Source organism: Zootoca vivipara, chromosome 8 (assembly GCF_965207765.1).
Source record: "Zootoca vivipara chromosome 8, rZooViv2.hap1.1, whole genome shotgun sequence".
Classification (NCBI taxonomy): Eukaryota; Metazoa; Chordata; class Lepidosauria; order Squamata; family Lacertidae; genus Zootoca; species Zootoca vivipara.
This window is the reverse complement of record NC_142591.1, coordinates 61999888-62023837: the sequence shown is the minus strand read 5'-3', so window position 1 is coordinate 62023837 and position 23950 is coordinate 61999888. Positions and strand designations below refer to the sequence as shown.

The following is a 23950-nucleotide window of genomic DNA, read 5'->3' as shown; positions in this document are numbered from 1 at the left end:
TTGTAGGCTAAAACATCTGGAGGGCCGCAGTTTGGGAATGCATGAACTAGCCTCTTACTAAACTTGCTTTCAAAAAGAAAAGAAAAGGTCACGCATGCGCTCAATTGTCGGAGGGCTTCCCTCCGCTCTCTGTAGGAGGCGCTGTTCCCTCTCAGTCTGGGCTCTCGCGATGTCGTCGCTGTGCCAACCTCCTCGAAAAGCGCATGCGCAGTGTGTGTGTTGGGAGCAGAGGTGCGTCGCGTCGGGCAGCTGCTCTGACGGGGAGAAGAGGGACTGGGGAAGCCGGTGAGGATACAAAGGCGACACGGGCCGGGGAACCGGCCGCTTCCAGCCGTTTCCTTCCAGCTCAGTATGTGGAAGCTGAGCCCAGCTGACGAGTCCGGGCCAGGTGAGGAGCGGAGCCTGAGGGGGAGGGGGCGTGTCCGTGACAACTGGTCTCACTCCGGTTTGACGCCTGTTGGTTCTAGCGGTCGTTAGCCAATTAGCCAATGTTTACTTTGGAAAACGGGGAATAGGTGGGCTTTGCATTGAGAGCAAGTGTGGGGGACTATTGCTAAAGCATGACTCCCATCAGCCCCAGCAAGCATCGCCAAGGGCAAGGAATGATGGGAGTTGTAGTCCAGCCAAACATCGGGAGGGCCGCAGGTTTTCCACACATCCTGCTGTAAGGTGGAAGGGGTGGCTAAACTCCTGTCTCCAACTCTCCATCCTTAGGTGGAAAACATGAATACAGATTGAAATCTGTGTTATACCATCAGAGGTTAATTAAAATTAGGTTTTTTTTCCATTTCAGGACAGTCATGTAACCTTCTAGTTGGTGTCGAATATGTTGTTGGACGTAAGAATTGTGCCATTTTAATTCAAGCGGATCAGTCCATCAGCCGAAGCCATGCAGTCCTTTCAGTTAGTCACCCTCAAGTGAACCTTGTAAGTACCAAATGTACAACTTTTTGAATAGGGGAGTGGTTTGGGGGTCAACCAAACCCATCATGCAATTTTTATCGTACTTTATGCAGTTATAGAACATACAGCACCGCCTCAGTCAAGTCACAGATAAATTTCTTTCTGCTCCCAGATTTTTAGACCTAAACTAACAAGATTATGTTTTGAATGTGTTTTACTCAATATGTTTACCGAATGAAAAACATCTACCAGGTATAGCAGCCTTCATTAGCTTGGCATCCTCCAGGTATCTGGGGCTAAGACTCCCGTGCTGGCTGTCTCTTAGGAGAACTATAGTCCAAAACACCTGTAGGGCACCAGGTTGAGGAAGGCTGAGATAGAGGGTTAATGCTAGAAACAAAAACCACAATGAACCAGTTTGCGTATCACAATAAACTATAGATAATGGTTTGCCATCAACCACTCTTGAGTGAAACATAGGGAAAACATTTGATCCCTTGCTTAGTGTTACATCCAAACCAATAATTGTGTTTTGTTTTGTTTCAACAAACCACAATCAGTAAGCCAAGAGTAAATATTGCCTATAGATTGTTACTCTCCCAACAAACCATGATGTGTGGTTTGGCTAAAATGAACTCAGTTGCTGTTGTTGGTACCTGAAATGTTATTTTTATTTTTTATTTTCAGAGCCAGTCTTCTACATTTCCTGTGTTAACTTTAAAAGACACTTCTAAATATGGTACCTTTGTTAATGAAGAAAAACTAGCAAATGGTACTACTAGAACTTTGAGGTCCGGTGACAGAGTCACTTTTGGAGTCTTTGGAAGCAAGTATAAGTAAGATCAACTTGTGCTCATCTTAAAATGTTCGTGGCTATGCTTTTTTTAAAAGTCATGGAATATTTCTGAGGACTACTTAGAAATGGACAAAAATAGTCTTTCTCATCTCTGAATCTTACAAAGGGTGTGAGATCCCTTGCAAATGTCTCTACTCTTAGATCAAGATACATTCCTGCCATAATCTTTGCTTCTGTAGCTCTGCCTCCAATGTCTGAATGCCTCATGTTCCCTCAAATATTCTACCTTAGCTGTTCTGACCAGTTAGAACTGCCTCCTAGAACACTGCCATGGTGCCAACTCTTACTTCTTTCAAAATCCACCTTTTCTATGAATCCTTTACCACAGCCACTTAGATGATATGCTTCACTGTAGCTCAGGCATGGCCAAACTTGGCCCTCCAGATGTTTTGGGACTACAACTCCCATCATCCCTAGCTAACAAGACCAGTGGTCAGGGATGATGGGAATAGTAGTCCCAAAACATCTGGAGGGCCAAGTTTGGCCATGGCTGCTGTAGCTGAACCTGTAATTAAGCTTAAGTACATGCAACTGAAACCACTATGTTGCTTCCCCTCTGTCAAATTTAGATTGATAAGCTCCTCAGGGCATTAAGGGAATTATTGTAATATTTTGAAATGCAGTAGAAATATGAGATGATTAGGATTCCCTCCGATCTCGAAGCATAGGAAGTCAGCTAATAATAATAATAATTTATAATTAGGCATAGCATTGGGATTTGTTTGATTATTTGTATAATTTGGAATGTATAATTTTGTTTGATTGGAAATTTTTAATAATTTTTTTTAAAGATAAGCTCCACAGGGCAGGGACGTCTTCTTGTAAAGGACCACGCAAACAGTTGCTATTATTTAGCTAAATAAAGTAATAATATTGTGTGTGTCTTTTAACACTTCTTTGCAGAATATTCTATGAGCCTTTGGTAGTGTGTTCTTCATGCTTAGCTGTTTCACAGAAAAGTGCTTTCAGTAAAAATATTCTACAGCTGGGAGGCCATGTGGTGAATGAGTGGAAAGAAGGATGTACTCACCTTGTTATGGACTCAGTCAAACTTACAGTTAAGGTGAGTTGTGAATTTTCAAGTGCATCTGATATACAAGCATAATACTGATTTTTCTGAACTATGCATTCCAATAAAATGGTCTGTAGTCCTATATGCTGCAAACCATTCTTTCGTATTTCCTTTCTTGTCAATTCACTTTAATATTTCATTTGGAAAATTGAGACTTCCTGGCAGCAGGCACTGGAGTATTGTGACATTTTCGTGTGAGGCATCTTTGTACAGTGGTACCTTGACTTACGAAGACGATCCGTTCCACGGCCGTCTTCCTAAGTCGAGGCTTTTGGATGTCGAAGCGCCGCTACGGCGCATGCACAAAGCACGATTTTGTGCTTCTGCGCATGCGCCGACCCTGTGCGCTGCTCTGTGCAGGTGCAGAACGTGCACGCCCGGCGCGCGGGGCGAAATGACTTCCGGGGGTTATCAACTTCGGAAGTCGAAGCGTTTGGATGCCGAGGTATGACTGTATATGAAAGATGTTTTAACAATGCAGTTATGCACATAATTACTTGGGGTTTACTCTTAGATGTGTATAGTATACCCATGATGGAGTTGAATAAGAGGGAGTGTATTTCTGGCATTCCAGAAGATGAGCGACACTGATGGCCATGCAATGAACAATTTAATAGAAAGATAATCACAATGAAGTTAGGATAGAGGAGGGTGTGGATTTGGCATAAATCTTTGGATTTGAGTGCAGGAGTGAGAAGAGAAGTTGCATTTTATAGAGTTAGCAAGAAAGCTTCTGTAGAGCATATGAGTAAAGGAAATGAGTGATATAGAGGTGCTTAGGTGTTGAGTGTAATTTATGGGGCTCAGTTTGGTAGTGATGTGTTTGGGAGTGATGGGAAGGTAACCATCCTGGCAGAGTTTGTTGTTAATATGGGGAGCATTAAGGTGTGCTGCTGATGGGAGGAATTGATAAGGCAGTGAGAATGGTGTCCACAGACAATGGCAGCAAAAGGGTTGTAGTTTTCTGTTTTAAGAGGGTACCACTAACCAGTGGGTTGTGAGACTGGGGTGGAGAGATGTGAGTGAAAGGCTGGGAATCAAGACAGGTTAGAGAGAGCATGCAGCGTTTTTGTACTATTGTAAATTATGGTAGTGATTATCTGCTTTATCTTTAGGCAATATGTGCCTTGATCTGTGGTCGACCAATTGTGAAGCCAGAGTATTTTGATGAATTAATCAAAGCAATTCAGGCGAAGCAGCAGTTACCAACACCTGAAAGGTAATAAGTTATAATACACACCCTAGATTTAAAAAGGATTTGATAATTATAATTTGTACTATTATGTTCTACTACTACTTCTTCTTTGGCGATCACTCTCATGTCCGAGTAAGATTGTTTTCCATGAACACAGTTTTAACAACTTGGCTTTAAAAACTCCTGGAGTATGCCCTGCTTAGATATAGCCAGTGCTTTTTTCTGGGGTAGGCAGGGGTACGCATACCCCTAAACATTTTGTGAATCTAAGTTTGGCCTCATTGAGGGGCAGGATTTCAATATGAGTAGGAAAATGAGAGTACCCTTTAACATTTTTTAAAGAAAAAAAGCACTGGATATAACCATATTCAAGTCATGTATGCTCATGAATTGAATAAGATGCATAACATACATGCTATAGATATCTATGCCGTAGTGTAATTTTATATGTCATCAGATTAAATCATTAAATGTTTACACACATTCAAAATTATATGGAACATTTATGTTTTTGAAGTATAGCAGAAACATTTTGTATAGCTGTACAATGGTGCTGCTATAGTTGGTTTTTCCTTAGGAGAGTCTATAAGGAGCTACTCTTTTATACTGCTATTTCTGGCCCACTGTTGTCTACTGCCTTTTAGCAATTCTTCATGCATCTGTATACTTCTTTAAGTAGAGAGTATCCAGAATAGACACTTTCACAACTTCTCAGATTCTGGAGCCTCCTACCATGAGTAACTCCCTGTTGCCCGGATTTAAACTTACTCATCCTTATCAAACCTACTACTGACTTCCGGCTGTTATTCATCCATTGTGCCTGGTTCACCTGGCAGGGAGAAATAGCTAGATGGCATGGTGACAACCCACTTTAAAATCCAGGCTATATTGGCTTCCGGGTTCAGCGCCAGCGCCGATCGGCGGGGTTTCGTCTCGTCTCCGAGACGGCCCGTCCCTGCTAGGAGTGGGGAGGGCAGCGAGAGCGACGCTGCGCCCCTTAGAACCTCGGGAAGGGCGTCCCGGGGGCAAATTTGCTCGGCACAGCCCCAATCCGGACTCCCCAACCCTTCGGCTAGCTCTAATAAGAGCTCCGGAGCGAGGAGGGTAGAAGTCGCGGGGGCCATTTTGAGCGGCAACATTATTCTAGCAGGGAGAAGCTTCAAGCCGAAGGCGGAGAGCGCTGGATTCTTCCGAAAATAAAACGATTGGAAACAAGACTGTAAGTAACCTCATGATTTGGATTATAAAACAATTTGGATCTGGGAGAGAGGGGAGAAAAGAGGAAGCCACCCCCCCCCCCACGGCAACAAAAGAGACAGTAAATAGAAACCCGAAGCCGTAAACAGAAGATTTGCAATTCAAAAGGATCCCTCAAAGGCATCAAAGAGAATCTCCCCTTTGATGCAGGGTGAAAGGGGAGAGAGACTGTGGTTGTGAGTGCCCTGCAGCAAGAGGTAAAGACTAAGAAAAACCTTTCTTTTCCTCGGGAGCCGGCAGCCCAGACAACCCAGTGAGTTGATCAGGATTTATAAGTCAATTTTTATTTCACTTTGTATTTCTGGACTTTGTGGAATTTCTTTTTTGGCTTAAATGTTTGTGAAATGTGAGTTCGAACTTTATTGTTAATAAGACTTGAAGAATGCAGCCAGTTTGTTAAAATGGAGTCGAGAAAATAAACTGTGATCATATTCCACCCCACGTGACAAGTTTTGACCTTGGCAGGATTGAACTATGTCAACAAAAAAGTGTTCCCCTGAGTTCCAGCGGTCTGTTTTGACCTTAATGTGGGAAACAAGAATAGAACTATGTCAAGAGGAGACACGACGGCAAGAGTTACAGCAACAATTTCAGATGGTGATGGCAGAATATGATTTTTTAGAAGATGAAGCTTTTGACACTGAAAAAGATGAATGTGAGAATGACAATGATGGTGACTGTGATTTGGAAGGAAAAGATGAAGATGAGGACTGTGATGATTCAACACAAAATGAAGCACACCACGAAAAAAATGATGACTTTACAAAAAGTTGGATGGAGTGCCCTGCCTTTGAGGGGGGCACGATTGGTATTACTGGAACTCCAGAACGCCCACAGGGAAGAAGGAAAAAATATGCAGAGAAGAGAAGAAATTCAGGGGTCCTGTATGGTGGCCTGGATGGCAAAAGACTGTAAACAGGGGGTGGGGTGAAGGGAAAGTGATGTTGTGATTATAAGGATGGATTAACAGGTTTATAACTGGTCTGCTGATTATGGAATTTGCTGGATTGGGGGGGTGGAGCCGGTAATCGGGGATGTAAGGTTAAATTGAGAATAGTTATAGTTTTAAAAGTGAATGGATTTTGGAAAAATGTGAAAATATGGAGGCTTATAGAGGGAGTAAAAATTAGGCACGGGAAGATAAAATGGGAGTTTGATTTTTCAGTGATTTGAATATTAGATGAAAATGTTAACAATTGATTTATAAGTTGTATAAGATACAAAGGTGTATTTTTATAAAGTAAGAAACTGTTGCAGATGATAAAAAAGGGATGAAAACCGGGGAAGGGGGGGGAGGGGAAGCCCACAAAATATGGTTTTACAATTATGAATGTAAGAAAAAAATTTCTGTTTTGTATTGTTTTTTTCTCTTTTTTTGCCCTTTCTTTTTTCTCTTTTTTCCTATTTCTATTTTTCTCTTTTTTTGGTATGACAATAGATGGTTGGATGGATGGCCTCCTGCGTACTGCCCTGGTTTGCTGGAGCTCCCTGGTGGCAGGGGGGGGGCTTTGGGGTCAGGGGAGGGGGAGGAGGACAGAAATCCAAGCATAAAATGGACCATCTCTGACTGTTCACATACATGGGATACTTCTGTGGCAGGGGAGGACCCATGTGGGTGGGTAGGAAGGAGGTGGAAAAGGTGTTTATGTATGTACCGTTTTTTTTTTGTTTTGTATTTTGTAAAATTAATAAAAAGTATGTTTAAAAAAAATAAAATCCAGGCTATATTTCCCCGTAGTTTTATATAGACCAATGTGGAACTCCACAAGAAAGCTCCCATAACAAATAATAATATAGACTTGTGTGGAACTCAACAAGAAAACTCCTATGGAAAAAATATCTGACTCCCAGCACCACCTTCTGTAATCTGCTAGTGCAGAAGTTGAGGATCATTGGCTTTCCAGATGTTGCTGTATTCCAGGCATGGCCAAACTCAGCCCTCAGCTGTTTTGGGACTACAACTCCCATCATCCCTAGCTAACAGACCAGTCATCAGGGATGATGGGAATTGTAGTCCCATAACAGCTGGAGGGCCAAGTTTGGCCATGCCTGCTCTACTCCAACTCTCACCATGCTATTTCTGGTTATATGTGCAAATAATTTTGAAAGTGATTGAAGTGATTGTATTGTGCAAATCTTTTATATATGCCATTTTGAGAGCCTTTTGGTGGAATGCAAGTATTCTAATCAAATAAATAATACACCGCCCTGGGGTATCTGGAGCTGCTTAGGCAATTCCTATTTATTTGTCTAGGAAAGGAGGATTCTATACTGGTTTGTAACTTCTCAATTCATGTTGATCTAGTGAGGACTTCCTCAGCTATGGTTTTTAACTATTTCCTCTTTCAGACTAGATGAAGCAAAGTCTTCCCATGGTGAGGAAGATTAAGTATAATTATATTTAATTGGCATAGTGTTGTATTGCAGACTTGTTGCTATGAGCTCTTGGGGAAGTGACAGGATTTTTTTGGATGTTATGCTAGCTGAATTGTCTTCATTTTCACAGGTTGCTATAGAGATATCTTTGGTAATATTTTTTCAAGTGGTGCAAATACTCTTGGGAATATGAACATTAACAAAGCATTGCTTTAAAAATAAATCATGTACTTAATAATTGCTTTGGTAAAATACATCTCTATTCCCAATCTGAGATCAGGTACATGTTAAATTATTTCTGCTGATGAATAAAATTAACAGTTTTGTGATGCTTTAATCTTCAATTAAAACTAAAATTTATATTGCCTCTAGAGAGGACCTACTGTCCATATAAACTGTATGGAACAGCTTTTATTTTTTATGTAATTTGAATTCACAACTTTTATTTAAACCTTTGATTTTTTTTTGCAAACAGCTTACACAGTGGGCATGTCATAAAAACGTGCCTGTGGAGTTTTCAGATTTTTGTTAATCAAATAGATCATATTAGGGTGCATGGTTGTGGTCTTTGCCTTTGTCCAAGACTGACGTCAAGATTGCATTCAGCAAAAAAAAAAGGGGGGGGGGCTGGATAGAGAAAAAATGAACATGTGTTCATTGATGCCTGGGCTGTAAGACTACATGCTACGTGGGTGAAGAAGAAGCAGACCTTTATTGTTGAGCCTGTGTGCAGATGTTTAATGCCTCAAGATTACTGTATGCAACGCTATGCATACAACATAGTAAACCAGCTAGATGTTGGATAGAAAAACAGATGTATGTACTCAAACTAGGTAAGCAATGTATAAGTGAATGACAGTTAATAGCAGTGTAAAATGTAAGCTAAAAATGTAAGCTACATTTTTACGATAATTTCTTCCATTCACAGTTTTTACCCTCCTATTGATGAGCTGAGTGTTAAGAATAAAAAAATTGATCTGGCAACCTCTCCTATTAGAAGAACAATATTCATAGGAAAAACGTTTGTGTTTCTAACTGCTAAGCAGGTAACTGGCACTGTTCAACGCTTGACAAAAGTAATGTAAAATACTTTTATCTACAGAGATTATGTTAATAGCACAGATTTTGTGTACTCATTAGCCCTCCTTAAATGTTGTACACATGCAATAATGAGAGGAAGGTTTGCACACACCTTGGCCTACCAAGGGCCTTCTCAGTATTGGCGCCTTCCCTGTGGAACACCCTCCCTTCAGATGTCAAGGAAATAAATAACTCTCTGACTTTTAGAAGACATCTGAAGGCAGGTTTTAATGTTTGATGTTTTAGTATGTTCTGATATATGCTGTGAGCTGCCCAGAGTGGCTGGGGAAACCCAGCCAGATACCGTGTTTCTCCTAAAATAAGACACGTCTTAAATTTATTTTTCCTCCAAAAAAACACACCACGGCTTATTTTCAGGGGATGTCTTATTTTTTATTAAGTATTTTTTATTAACCATGCATTTTGTAAAGTGGGCAAGGCAAGAAAAGAAAGTAGGGTACTGTACCGGTAGTGTTTTGAAACTGGGCTTTGGGGCTCAGCATGGTGCGCTGCACACTGTGGCTCTTGCCGTCGGGGCTTGGCGTTGCGCACGCTGCGGCTGTTGCCGGCTCCCGCTCGGTTGGGGCTCGGCTCTGTGATTGCTGCGCCTCTTGCCGGCTCCCCTCGGTCGGGGCTTGGCTCCGCGAGCGCTGCACCGCTTGCCGGCTTTTGCTGAGTCGGGGCGGGCTGTTGCTGGCTCTCACCGGGTCCCAATGGTCTCCTGCTCAGTCGGGGCGGGCTGTTGCTGGCTCTCACCGGGTCCCAGGTCTCACCGGCTCTCACCTCGGGGAGGCGCGCTGTTCAGGCTCCCGCTGGGTCGGAGCTCGGTGAACGCTGCGCCTTTTGCCGGCTCCCGCTCAGTAGGGGCACGGCGCGGCACGCTGTTGCCGGCTCCCGCTCAGTCAGGGCTCGGTGCGGCGTGTGCTGCGCCTCTCACCGGGTCCTGCTGTGTCGGGGGTCGGCGTAGCGCGCTGTTGCAGGCTCCTGCTGAGTCGGGGCTCGGCGAGCGCTGCACCTCTTCCCTGCTCCCGCTCAATCGGGGCTTCGTGCGGCTCGCGCTACAGCTCTCGCCAGGTCCCGCTGGGTTGCGGATCGGCACAGCGCGCTGTTGTCGACTCTCCCGGGTCGGCCCTCGTGGGGTCCTGCTTGGTCGGGGCTTGGCGCGCTGTACTGCCGGGACCTGCGGCTCTCGCGGGGTCCTGCTGGTCGGCTCCCGGGGGGTCCTGCTGGTCGGCTCTCGGGGGGTCCTGCTGCAGCTCTTGCCGGCTCCTGGTCAGTCGTGACTCCACATGGGACATGCTGCTGGGTGATTTGGCGGGGCAGCAACATCCGTTTCAGGGCGCCGACAGGAAACTTCCTTTTCTCTTCCTTCGCGCCATCCAGACCCGCTTCCCCCCCCCCGGCTTATTTTCGGGGTATGTCTTATATTTATTCTACCCTTGAAAAGCCTGCCATGGCTTATTTTTGAGGCCCGTCTTATTTTAGGAGAAACACGGTAGGTGGGATATATATAATAACATTATTATTATTACAGGTAGGTAGCCGTGTTGGTCTGAGTCGAAGCAAAATAAAAAAATTCCTTCAGTAGCACCTTAAAGACCAACTAAGTTTATATTTTGGTATGAGCTTTCGTGTGCATGCACACTTCTTCAGATGCCTGTGCATACACACTTCCTGGTATCTGAAGAAGTGTGCATGCACACGAAAGCTCATACCAAAATATAAACTTAGTTGGTCTTTGAGGTGCTACTGAAGGAATATTATTATTATTATTATTATTATTATTATTATTATTATTATTAATGACATCCATGGACATCCGAGTGTGTGAATGCACACAGGGATTCCTATTCACATGGACTACATATGCATGTCCAGCTACTCTTTCATAGGTGCCGTTTTGCAGATGTCCATGCTCAGTGTGCAGATGTGGAGATTGGATCCCTGGGGGTTGTGATGTTGTGAGTGGAGCCACTGATGTGTCCATACTTCTTGTTATAAAAACTTGAGCCCCTACTATTTATTTGTCAAAAAAATCTTTTCCCTCAAGTGCCTCAAAGCAACTTGAGCAGTGAAAAATGAAAGTAACAAGGGCATTAAAATTAGATAATTCGATATATGAACATTTGTAACCCAAGTTAAGGGCTTTTGTACTCATTGGAGCTCAGAACCTGACTTTTCAGTCAATTTTCTACTTGTCTTTATTCAGAGTCATCTATTGAGCTGTGTTCATGTTAACAAAAGGCACATTGAACATGCAGCTTTTAAACGTGAGCAGAGAACTGGCTGAAAGATCACCAAGAGCTTGTTCTCTGATTGGAAGAAGGGCTTGCCCACTTCCTCCCATTCCATTGCATTGCATGCACCCATATGCATTACTGTGTGTACAGTGTAGCGTCCAAAGTGGGTACTCTGGCATTTTTTAGAATGCAGAACCTGCATGACTCTTTCCTATCTTGCTAAAGGAACTCAAGTTGTATGATATAAATCAAGGACAGGGAACCTCTCACTCTCCAGATGTTGCTTTCCATCAACCCCAGCTAGCATAGCCAGCGGCATTTGTAGTCCAGCTACATTTGGAGGATCACAGGTTCCATATTGCAGTTGATAGTCTTTGTAGACAAGGTAATATGATAAAATGGTAATATTCAAAGGAAGAAACCTTTGAAATAGCAATAAACACACCTGTAACTTTCTCTGTATATCCCATTGCATTTATTGTCACTTGTAGAGTCCTCATATTGGTTGCATTACTTTCTTAAATTATGGAATGGTATGCTTATTATAGAAATGTGTCATATTAATGTAGGCTCTGTTCTATGAACCTTTGGGTTTTGTATTTAATTTTAGTTTGCAAAACTGAGTGCAGCAATTAAATTTGGAGGAGGAGAAGCGAAACTGATAACGGAGGAAGCAGAGATTGTTTCTTCTTTGGTAGCACCTGATATTTGTGTCATTGAAGTAGGGTTGACAAACTCTCAAGGATCCATTTCTGACTCGGACAGGAAATGGATGGATAGAATCACAGCTGTCTTCCAAAGGTAGGATTGCTGAAATATTAGTAATTGAGTACTGAGGCTGTTTTTTGTTGTTGAAGGGGCTGTAAAACCATAACTGATAGAAATATACAAATAGGGTCTGTAAAATATGTGTGCATATCTAATGTTAAAGTAAGTCCACAGATTTCTATCACATGCAAGAAATGATTGTAGCTGAATTAGAATAAAAAAAGCCCCACAACTTTGGTTGGCCCTTTGGTCGGCCTCCACGGCCCTTCACTTCATCAAATCTGGCCCCCTTTGAAAAAAGTTTGGACACCACTGGACAGTGGTCCTCCAGATGATGTGAATTACAGCTCCTATCACCCCTAGCGCTTATGCTGGGGATTGATGACAAATTGGGTTCAGTCACCTTGAGATGCTTCAATAAAATGCAGTATATACATAGTGATAATAAATAAACAACATCTGAGTGTCTTCCAGACATGTTATACATGTGCAGTCTGAATATGAATGAATGTAGGCAGGAAACTGCAGGTTAATAGAATTAAATGTTTCACTGACAATTTCCCTTGGACCATTTTATTTAATATATTGTTAGCTCACCCTTCATTATAACCCAGCCCAGAGTCTTGTCACAATGCCATATATTTTATAAAACAAACACTGATATCCATCCCTTGCCAATTCACAGGTTGCATCCTGCATGATAGTCTGTTCCTTTTCTGTAATGTTTTAGCATTATTTTCCAAGAGTTTATTTGGTGAATGACTTCTAGTTGTTTTTCTGACAGTATGTTTTATTTCTAATAGGAAGCAATGGAGGACAATATCTGAGGCAGAAATTGGTCTAGCAGTTATTTTTTCATCTACAAAAACATACTGTAATCCTCAAACTCCACTTGATGCAGGTAATTTTAAAAATCTATTTTTTAAAAGTTTTTAAATTTTTTGTTCTGTGTTTTTGTTTTGTTTTTTACTTTTAAGGAACTGAATTCAACAGACAGCTCGAAAGAGGGAGCATAATATTGAAGAGTGCTTTGTTTTAGGATAACAGATATCCTTATGTTACTGATGATCTGCATCTTTTTTGCTAGCACATTTAACAGATTTTAAATAGCTTTCAATTGGACAAGTAAAAAGCACCAGAGTTTTAGTATCCAATTTTGACAGCAAATAAGCTGAATCTCACTTTCATTCACTTCCATTTTTTTCTGCAGCATAATTCTGTAACTTCTTTTTCTAATTAATTTGCTTATATGGGAGAGGCCAGAGATTGGGGTCCTGTGATTTGCTCCCAATTCATTAAGTGTGGCTGACCACTGGATAGTATTAGGTCTGGATTGGTCCTTAGTTTTAGGATGCTCAGACACCGCATGCAATAGAATTGTAAGTAAGAAGATATACTAGATTTTAGGTTTTGGTATTGAATAGTCAGGTCAAGTTTTTTAAATTAGATGACTTGTTTAATGATTTCAGTTTGAACATTTTTTTTCTTTTTGGCATGGGATTTGATGAAAATATAACTTGATGCTGAATGTGTTCATGGTGATCTTACTGACAATATGCTTATGTTTTAAGCAACAATAAAAAGCCAGAATCCTGCATAGAAAACCAAAGTTTTTAAAATTGCATTGTAAAAATACTAGTACAGTGGAACCTCAGTTGTCAAACGTAATCCATTCCGGAAGACCATTTAACTTCTGAAATGTTCGGCAACTGAGGTGCAATGGGCGGTTGGAGAATTCAATTGAAAAAAATGAGAAATGCACCTCGGAAGCCGTTTGACTTCCGAGGCACATTTGAAAACAGAAGCAATTACTTCCAGGTTTTCGGCGTTTGGGTTCTGAAACGTTTGGCTTCCAAGACGCTTGAAAATTGAGGTCTCACTGTATTGAAGAAGCAAGATGGGGAGATAAATGGACACTTCTTAGTAGGAAGAGTTGCACAAAAATATTTTTGAATAATATTTGTCTGAAATGGCATGATTTGTATAGTTTTAAAATGTTAACATTTATTCTTCTTTGGTGCTTTTAAATCTGCAGGTGTAAAACCCACATCAGCACCACTTGTTACAGGACCAAACCTTTCTCAAGGTGTAGTAGTAGATGAAACAGTAATGCCCACCATTGCAGTATATGTAGCTGACACAGAAATGGACCAGCTGATGGACACATGGTAATGTACCAGCAGGAGCTCTTTTGATTTGCTATTTCTAAATATGGCTTCATGATCATGCGACAGTTAGTCTGACTGTGATGCCTTTATTTTCACATGAAAATTTTCATCACATGCCAAAAACTGGATGGTAGATTCTTGAGTTTCTAATCTTTTGAAGGAGGGTGGTCGAGTGAGGATGAGATCACTGAGGGGCCCATCTGAGCTCATGGATTCTCAGCCAGTGCCTGATTTTATCAATCGCTGCCATCAGGCCTGTTACTACTTCTATAGCAGATGATGGTAGAGAAATTTCAAATTCTTGGGAGCTGGCAAAAAAATAAATTCTTTTGTTTCAATCTATCAAGAAATTTTCATCTTTAGGTGCAACCCATGCATGGACCTTACAAATACCTCACATTTCTAGGGATCAGCAGAATAACCAGAAATCTGAGAAACAGATTATAGATCATGTATTGTGATGGGACAGATTTTGGTCATTGACTTAGTTCTTCCTGCTCTGACCTATTACTTTTTTCCTTGTTTACACAGCATGGAAGAGTCAGGGGAGAAGAGAAAGAAAGCAACAACTCCTATCAAGGAACAAAGGAAAAAACCTTACCCACTGGATATAACTACTGTTAATGAGACTCCAGCAGGAACTGGCACTGTGAATGTTGGGGCTACATTACCCAGGTTGAATGCAAGGCCCGGGACTAACCAAACTAGCCTTTTGCCCTCTCCCTCTAAAATGTCAGGGAACAGAAGAAATAAAGAGGAAGATTCACAGCAACAATTGAATTCAATTAAAAACTACTTCCAGACAGTTACAAAAAAAAGGTAGTCTCTTGCAGTCAGGCTCGTTCTAATATTTATTCCTAATTTTTGGTCTTTACTTAGCCTTCAAAGATCTCAGATGTTTCAGTTCCATAGTTAACTGAAAATATGAGAAATTCTCACAAACAATGCATATTGATAACATGCTGGCTCCAAGAAGCTTTGCCTGAATAATGCTAATCAGTGCTACATTTTAATTAAATAAGTTTGCTTATCAATAAGCTACCTTTTGCTGATTGCACCTAAGGATGCTATCATGATGAATCCCATTTGAAATTAGTTACACTACAGTGCACAGTTAAATGCTTGCTATGATTATTACAAGTGCCATCTGAGTTGTACTTGATTGGATTCAGTCTGTCTGGGTTCATATCTAATCATCATAAAGATGAGTAGTGAACAAGTGTTTGTTTGATCTGTCTGTGTACATCCATTTGTGATGTTCTGCTTGTGCAAACGGAACTTAGCTTCCCTTTCCTCCCTCCTGTGCACCAGCAACATTTGCTCTAGAACAGACATCCCCAAACTTTGGCTCTCCAGATGTTTTGGACTACAATTCCCATCTTCCCCGACCACTGGTCCTGTTAGCTAGGGATCATGGGAGTTGAATGCCAAAACATCTGGAGGGCCAAAGTTTGGGGGTGCCTGCTCTAGAGGGTTGGGAGACCTATCATGTTCACTGGCACGATGTTAGGTGCTCCCTCAATCTGAAGAGAAAGTCTAAAATGCTTTTTTTCTATTCAAGGGAAAGGGACGAGGTTGAAGAAACATCACAGTCTAAATATGCAAGGATAGAGGAGAAATCATCACTGGCTTATAGTCATACTCAGCCTGTAACTTCTTTGTTGTGGGAAAGCAAGGCAGGAGGATCTCAAAAAGGGTCACATACCTTGGACCAGAACACAAACGAGTCCTGTATAGGTGGAAGTCAAAAGTCTATTGCAGAGACCAGCCAGTTAGAAAATAATAATAATGAAAGCATTATTGCATCAAAAAAGAGAAAAGAATTGGAAGACTCAATAGAAGATGAAGCATCATTAGAACTTGTCTTTGCAAGCCAAGAACTGGATTGGGAAGATGATATAGGAAATCATGGTGAAGGCAGTGCTCAAGGTGCAAAGAAGAAAAGGAAATTGAAACTGAAAGAAAAGACTTCAGATATGGAGACTGGGGTACTTCAGGTAGTGACATTTTTTTGTCTCATACACACACACACACAGAGAGAGAGAGAGAGAGGGAGAGAGAGAGAGAGAGATGCCATACACCACTATTTTAGACTATTAGCATAAAGATAAAATTCTTTTTGAATTTATATCAATAAAAGAAGGAAGCATATAAATGCTTCATATAATTTTACAAGAGGGATAACAAGGTGGGTATATATCGTACTCAGACTTCTAGAATTTTAGAGGGTGGGCTTCATAGAACTACTCTTCAGATCTGCCAAAATGGGGGACATTTAAAACAGGGCCAAGCCACTGTTGGATTAAAATGTATATTTGGTAAGGTGGAACACCCTCCCATCAGATGCCAAAGAGAAAAACATCTACCAGATTTTTAGAAGACATCTGAAGGCAGCCCTGTTTAGGGAGGCTTTTAATGTTTAATAGATTATTTTATTTTTCTGTTGGAAGCTGCCCAGAGTGGCTGAGGAAACCTAGCCAGATGGGCGGGGTATAAATAAATAATAATAATAATAATAATAATAATAATAATTTATTAGCTAAATATTCTGTAACATGGTAAAATATTTAAATCACTGATTTAGAGCATCAGACAGTGTCATTGTATCAATAAAAATCCCCTTCAGGCTGAGATTCCTTTTTATTGCTTTAGCCATTTTTTGTGTGGTGCTCATTTCCACCTCCCCAGCCCCCAAATGTGTGCATATCCATTCTAGCATACTCAGATTTTCCCATGTGCTTCAGTTGAGGGGCAGCTTCATGTACTTCATGTTTTTGCACATGCTTTCTTCCTCTAAGGATGAAAGCCACTGGGCACAGAAACTCCATGTGCTCATTGAACATGAAACGGATGTTTCGATGCAGTGTGCCTGTTTCTGCCAGTGTTGGCATTTGGTATACAGTACTCATACTCCCAGTGGAGAGAGAGGTTTATTTTCCTTTCTTTTTTCCCCCCTTTACAACTTTTACATGGAAGAACAGTGGTTGCCTAGTACACCTAAGGTTCAAATACAAAAATAGTCACAATCCACTGCACAATTAAAAACATTTATTCCCATTGAAACCACAGGTTTATGTACCAGTATGTCGAAGTCTATATTGAAATACGCTGGAAATCACAAGTGTGGAGAATGTAGTTGCACTTGAGTCTTGCTTGCAGGGCCTCCCATAGGCATCTAGTTGATGACTGTGATAACTGGATGCTGTACACTTCATGAGCCCCAGGCATGATCCAGCTGAGTTTTATCCATTTTTTTTAATGACCTCTTGTAAAAACCTACTTTCGTTGGGTCGGAATTGTTTTCCTGAATAACTTCACACTATTCTAGAGATTTTTTTGTGAGTATGTACTGACTCTTTTACATCCATCTTTTATTGTGCTGCCACAGGAAATCAGCCACACTGCTCTGCACATCAGCAATTTAAAAGTTGCTCATTAATGAAGGCGATTATTTCTTCTTTTATACTTTAAAGCTGTGAAAGTATTTCACTTGGAAACCCAAGAACTAGGTAACAAGTCAAGTTCTGTTTTTGCAAGCTGTGACCATAAATAAATTCTGCTGAACAGAAGGCTTCTTTAGCTTGGGAGAAACCAAGCTGAATAACTCTTTCATTCAGAGTAATTTATTTCAACTCTCTTGTGTGGGAGCTACCACACACTTTGACTACTCCTCAAAGAGAGGAAATAACAAATGGTTTGAGTTCAGTATATGCTAGCTAGAGTTCAAGCAAGCAGCTTTCAGCCTACAGTTTTCAGCCTAATTCTACTGTGGTGGTATAGAGTATATGTTAGATACTTACCAATACCTTTTGTTAAACAGCAAGAAAAGAAGCAGTCGCTTCCAGTTTTAAACCAGAAGCAAGAGAGAGAAGAATCGCCAGGCTCTGCAAAAAACGACTCCAATGTAAGGAACATCTTCATGTTAATGTTTTGTGTATTTAATTTTTGCAGTAGGTAATGCGGTAGGAAATGCATTCTTTTAAATTAAAAAGATACTCCAATATTGAGGATAGTGACATTTAGTTTTTTGAAAATATATCTGAAAAAATAGCATCAAGTAACTTGTAAAGTTGTCTTTAAACTACTTTGTTAGCATGCTATTTGTTCTCTTCCCTCCCAATTATTAATTGAAACTATCAAACTTTAATTGTTTTGCTAGAGACCCAGGAAATAGACCCATTTTCCTGTCCTACTTTGTAGGAGGAACAGGCAGTTTTGTTGACATGTAGAAAACGAGTGAAAGGTGTGAAGATACTGAATGTATAAATTGATGCAGATATTTCATAGTTCATTAAATAGCTAAAGGGAGATTTTGGTTTTCCTTGAAGAAACTGATTTAGTTAGAAAAAGTTTGGAAATGTTTTCAAATACCATATCAGAAAATAGATGATTAAGTACCTCCTACAATCTTATGATGAAGAATAAATGTTTATTGTAATAAACAAGCTTGATTAAATAACCTCAGTAATTGCTCTAATTCTTTTCCCCCTCCTAAATAAGAATCCTGATAGATGTGCAAATGACTCTAGCAATCTGCCCAGCAGACTCTTGCTGACTGAATTTAGATCATTGGTTGTTAGTCAGCCAAGGAAAGATGGTCGTTGCGCTACAAAAATAGATTATGGACTTCTGAACAACTTTAAAAAGTTTAAAAAGGTTGGTACATGCTTTTAAACTCACAAGAAGACATTACTTAGAACCTACAGAAAAGGTATAAAAATACAGTCGTACATCGGCTCCCGAACGCCTTGGGAATCGAAGGTGCGGCTTCCACTATTGTTTTCAGCGCGTCTGCACAATCGGGAACCAATTGGAAGCCGCACTTTCGTTCCCAAACTTTTCAGAAGTCAAATGGACTTCCGGAACGGATTCCATTCGACTTTTGAGGTACGTCTGTATTAGCTAAATCTGACCACCTTCTGGTTTGGGTTGTGTGTGTGTGTGTCTTTAAATCTAGAGGTTTCCAGTATAGTGTTGGGGAATAGAGGACTGAATTAAATGTAGTCCTAAAAGCTATTGCAAGGGTATCTTGAAGCAGAATGCTTCTTTTTTAAAATTATATTGCGCTCTTTGGGAATTAACAGAAATTGGTATTGTTATTGTAAAAGGACAAACTTAGAGCAGATCAGTCAGAATCCATTTGTAATGTTGTTAAGCTTGAATAGAAACATTAAGATACACACTTTTAAGTGGATAATTGTATTTATAACTGTATTATATTATTCCTGTAATGTAGCTGAAACCTGCATAGTGTGTATAGTGCCTCCTGCTCTACAGCCCAAACCTAGAATGAAAGAACAATACTCAACAACAGTATTGAATGTATTCTGAGTTTTCTTCAAAAGATAGAATGCAATACAGTGGTACCTTGGGTTACAGATGCTTCAGGTTACAGATGCTTCAGGTTACAGACTCCGCAAACCCAGAAATAGTACCTCGGGTTAAGAACAGTTTGCTTCAAGATGAGAACAGAAATGGCACGATGGCAGCGTGGTGGTAGCGGGAGGCCCCATTAGCTGGCCCCTCAGGTTAAGAACAGTTTCAGGTTAAGAACGGACCTCCAGAACGAATTAAGTTCTTAACCCGAGGTACCACTGTAATGACAAAGGGCATCCTTGTCTGCTTCTTTGCAGCTGAATTGAGCTAGTAGCTGTTTCGGATTCCATCTTTGCATAGTGAGACTTGTAAATGCATTGAAGCCCCAGTTTGAAACCTGAGTTAATTAGAGTTGAGATTAATACATCTTTCCATTTGACAGGTAGCTTATCCTGGAGCAGGACAACTTCCATACATTATTGGGGGATCAGATCTGATAGCTCATCATACTAGAAAGAATTCTGAGATGGAAGAATGGTTGAGGCAAGAAATGGAGGTAAGGAGCATGAAGTAGTTAAAGAAAATAACCTGCAGCCTTGGCATTATCAGCACCATGCTCTAACCCAACTGAGCTATCACGGTCATGATCATGAGCTGTAGGTCAGTGTTTCATACACTGGCTGGGTGAGGGGCTGCATTGGGAGTGGAAGATCATGGAAAATTGGCTGGAGACCGCTTGCAAGCAGCCTCTTCCCACTTTCCCCACTCCCACTGCAGCCCCACCGTCCTCACATCCCTGGCCTTTTTGTAGGATCTTCAGAAGAGACCTTGTGGCACAGGGCAGGCACTATGCAGTGGGGTGGATATGGTAGGGAATATCCCTTGTGTCCTTGTGCTCATGCAGTATTGGATGCCACCCATTGTATTTATGTGTAAATGCCTGACTGCACCCAAATCATGTTGGTTCAGAGCAGTTCATATCTGGCAGAAGTTCTCAAAGAATCATTTATTTTTCTAGGAACAGAGTCGCCAAGCAAAAGAAGATTCGCTTGCAGATGACCTCTTCAGGTGAGGGTTCCCCCCTCCCCATAACGGGCTCAAGGGTGGAATCTACACACATATAAAAACGTTCTGAAAATGCTTTTTAGAAAGTGTTTTAAAAAACACGTTGGATTTTCCATAAGGCCATCTAGTGTCACATTGTATTTTGCACTTAAAACACTTAAAATGTTTTATTTGCAGCTTTATAGCTGAGTCCAAGGACTCATTGTGTGTTTGCTCTAACTGCATGTGTCTGCCTGTTCTTCCCTCCAAACAAATAACAAACTATGGAATGGACATAGCTAGCTTTTAACTATATAAATAAATACGCCAAATTAATACCTGGTTCTTCAGAGCAGACCAAAATCAGAATTAAAAAGTGAGGACAACTTTCTGCCCCATTTATGCTTCTGGAAGGAAAACCTAAAGATGAGAATTTTTAATTAACATTTTTGTTGTTGACAAATTTGATAAGTGACAATTTTTGCTACCAGTTGCAAACTGCTCTTGCTGTTGGGTGATAATAGGCAGGAAGCCTCTGATCATATGGTGGAAACTTCTACACTCAGTCTATTGGACATCTGAAGAAGCAGTGTGCATGATAATGCATGGCTCACTGTGCAGCAATAGACTGCCCAGAAAGTATCAAAGTAAAGTATAAAGTAAAATGTTAATTCACTCTGGATTAGTCTGTTTCCTTTTATGTGTTCTTTGGCAAAGACCACTCTGCTTGGGGAATATGCCATATAAGTATTTAGAGACCCTTGGGTCAGGCAGTCCCAAATTCCCGCTGGGCATGTCGGCACCCTTTTTTGGTCTGAGACTAAATGACAGAAGAAATGTCTCCTATACAATCTGCACACGTGCTCAGATCGCCATCAGAGACCTTGTTCTGTGTTCTGCCATCAGAGGTATGACATGTGGGCCTTCTCGGACACTCCGATACTTAAACTGTAGACTGTCCTCCCACACTGGCCCCATGTGGCCTCATCACTGCTTAATATTCAACAAGCAATAAAGATACGTCTGTTTCAGCAGTGGGTTGCATTGATGCTAATGGATTTGAGATTCAACTACTCCTTAATGGTTTTATTCATTACATTTATGTTCCAGCTTCCTTCCAAGCTCAGGTTGTTGTGACCCTACAACCACCCTATGAGGCAGGTTGTGCCAAGAAGCAATGACTGGTTTATGGTTAGTCAGCTTCATGGACAACTTGCAGGCCACGTGACTGTGTTTTCTATTTTACTGGATTTCAGAACCAGGCATTTATGCATTTCATTTTTTGTTCCATTTAGATATGATCCCCATGTAAAAAGAAGATAAGGTGTGCCTTGAATCAGACCTACAGCGGAAGAAAAGCTTGCCTGGCCCACTGGCAATAAATTGCAACATCAGAGTTAATTTTACACTGATCATACCTCCTGAAAACTTGCTTTTCATATTGAAGAAAGGATGCAAGACTTTGAATGATTCTTCAAACATGTTACAGCTAGTGATGGATCCATGCATTATCTGCCCACAGCGCAAAAGACTGGTCTAGGCTGACTTTGTAATGCTCAATACAAAGGTAGCATTAACATTCAAACTAGAGTAGAACTTAAGCCATTTAAACTCTCTCCTACGTTTTGCTGCTCTGGCAGTGAATAAAAGAAGTATCTCTTCCATCCCTGACACTACAGTGGTTGCATGCTTTAATGGCTATTGACTCATGTTAGCAACACTTGGGAAATGACATTATTCAACAGTACTTCCAGCATCCAGCCTTAGCAGCATGCTGGACATTAGGAAGCTGAGAGAAGAGAGACCTCCCTCAATTGTCCTGCCATCACTGCCCCTGTTTGGAGCAGCAACACAAGTGTAGGGGACAGAAACATGGGAGGACACAGAAAGGTGGTTGAAGGAGCATTGGATATCATTGGGAAAGTTGCAGGAAGGATCAAATCCTGTTGTACTACCAATGAAATCAAGACCAAATAGGCTCAGAACTGGATTTGAAAGGGCCCCAAGTTATTTTCAGAGTTTGAGAGGGAGGGTGCAGAGACTTACTAAGGGGAATTTGCCCATCAATAGTTATAGCACACAAAGCCTTTGAAATTCTTTTTCAACTTGCATTCTCTATCCAAAATTTTGTTTTTATCAAAGCAAATAGGTTTCTTTTTTTAAAAAAACACACATTTGTTTTAACCTATTTTTTGTATGGTATGATGACTATCAGAATTGTCAAATGGCAACATGGGATTTGTAACATGGGTATTGCTCACTTCTGTACTGTTTTGCATCTCAAATTGGCTTTGATCCTTTTAGTAAATTATTAGTCTCCGTATTGATGGGAAATCTTTTCTTTGGTTCTCAGAATTTTGATGCTTACAAAGACTTGTGCCTGTTGAGATAGGAGTAAGAGCAGCTATCATCAAATTACTGTAGTTTATTTTGCCTAAGCAGTGTTGCATCTGTTTGGTGCCTTACATGAGACAGGGTGCTATAGGCCCAAATCTGCCATACTTCTGTTAAATCAGAGGAATGTAAAACAGATACTTCTCAGATGTGTCCCATAAACTCCTTAGATTTAGGAAAGTTTAGTATCAGTTTGACCATCTCTAGCATATGCATGGCTTAGCCAAGCTGGTTGAAACAGGTAATGCCAGGCATCCCCAAAGTTCGGCCCTCCAGATGTTTTGGACTACAATTCCCATCTTCCCCGACCACTGGTCCTGTTAGCTAGGGATCATGGGAGTTGTAGGCCAAAACATCTGGAGGGCCGCAGTTTGGGGGTGCCTGGGTAAAGCAGGCCTCTCCCAACCCAATGCTGTCCAGATGGTTGGGGAAGGCTCTTCTAAAGAATGCTTATGAAGACTAAACATTTGTTTCATGCTTCCAGTCGGTCCATGTGTGCAGCCTAAGCAATAAGCCTTTTCTGGGATAATTTTTGTGCTTAAGTGCCCATACAGAGGACTTTCCCTTGGATCAAAGCGGCAGCTATTTGGTGATTTCCCTTAAGAATAACTCTTCCCAGAAACACAGGTAAGAATGACTGGTAAATGCTAATAAAGTATTCTATACATGCATAATTGCTTGGTTTGCAGACTATATACCAACACATGGAAAAAGACAAATGGCTGCTAATGATGTCAAATATTTATTAGTCAATTTCTTTCATAATCATGAACTTACCTGCATAAAGGGTGTAACCTTTGCTTTCTAAGTGCATTTCCTCTTGGGGTTGTTGCATATTACAGGGAAGACTAGCCTTAAAGTAATAACTGCTAGTTTCCCAGATCCTGTGGATGCAAATTTTTGTATGTAGTAAAACCTATTAAAAATAAATAGATAAATTTCAATGTCTAGCCCTTGTTTTGGAGATAACCTGAAATACACACACAGTATAGGCACTGGCAATAACAATTATAATCATAGCTGCCAAGTTTTCCCTTTTTTAAAGGGAAATTCCCTTATGCTGAATAGGCTTCCTCGCGAGAAAATGGAAAACTTGGCAGCTATGATTATAATTGCTAAGCACTGGAGTTCAATGTTTACTATCCCCTCCCTATTGCCTTTAGAAATATTACACCACCCTAATTTCTACCACACCCCTTGGCAGTCATTACAGTATCTCACTTGCCACCATTGTACAAAACAAGGGAGATTAGTTTAATGAGTTGCATATTTTATTAGCAC

At 40.9% G+C, this 23950-nt stretch overlaps 1 protein-coding gene across 2 annotated transcripts; it reads left to right on the top strand.

Moving 5' to 3' along the window:
* Nucleotides 1-212: 212 nt before the first annotated feature.
* NBN (nibrin) lies at nt 213-22598 on the top strand. 2 transcript variants are annotated; one of them, XM_035124810.3, is made up of 16 exons: nt 213-388; nt 794-927; nt 1591-1739; nt 2663-2822; nt 3947-4050; nt 8588-8705; nt 11590-11780; nt 12551-12648; nt 13783-13915; nt 14447-14734; nt 15477-15912; nt 17736-17819; nt 18416-18571; nt 19674-19787; nt 20250-20299; nt 21571-22598. In XM_035124810.3, exons 1-16 carry the CDS (start codon nt 352-354, stop codon nt 21596-21598), a joined length of 2280 nt encoding a protein of 759 aa, XP_034980701.2. In that variant the 5' UTR covers nt 213-351; the 3' UTR covers nt 21599-22598. The 2 variants fall into 2 exon arrangements, with proteins under 2 accessions (XP_034980701.2, XP_088531812.1); XM_088675686.1 differs by having other exon boundaries at nt 1591-1768.
* Nucleotides 22599-23950: the final 1352 nt, after the last annotated feature.

What these genes read in the sequence shown, in the direction of transcription:
- NBN (XM_035124810.3), top strand. Translation starts at nt 352, where the DNA reads ATGTGGAAGCTGAGCCCAGCTGACGAGTCCGGGCCAG. An exon ending in CAGTCAAACTTACAGTTAAG is followed by an intron (nt 2,823 to 3,946) that starts GTGAGTTGTGAA and finishes CTTTATCTTTAG; the next exon opens with GCAATATGTGCCTTGATCTG. An exon ending in CTGCAAAAAACGACTCCAAT is followed by an intron (nt 17,820 to 18,415) that starts GTAAGGAACATC and finishes CTCCTAAATAAG; the next exon opens with AATCCTGATAGATGTGCAAA.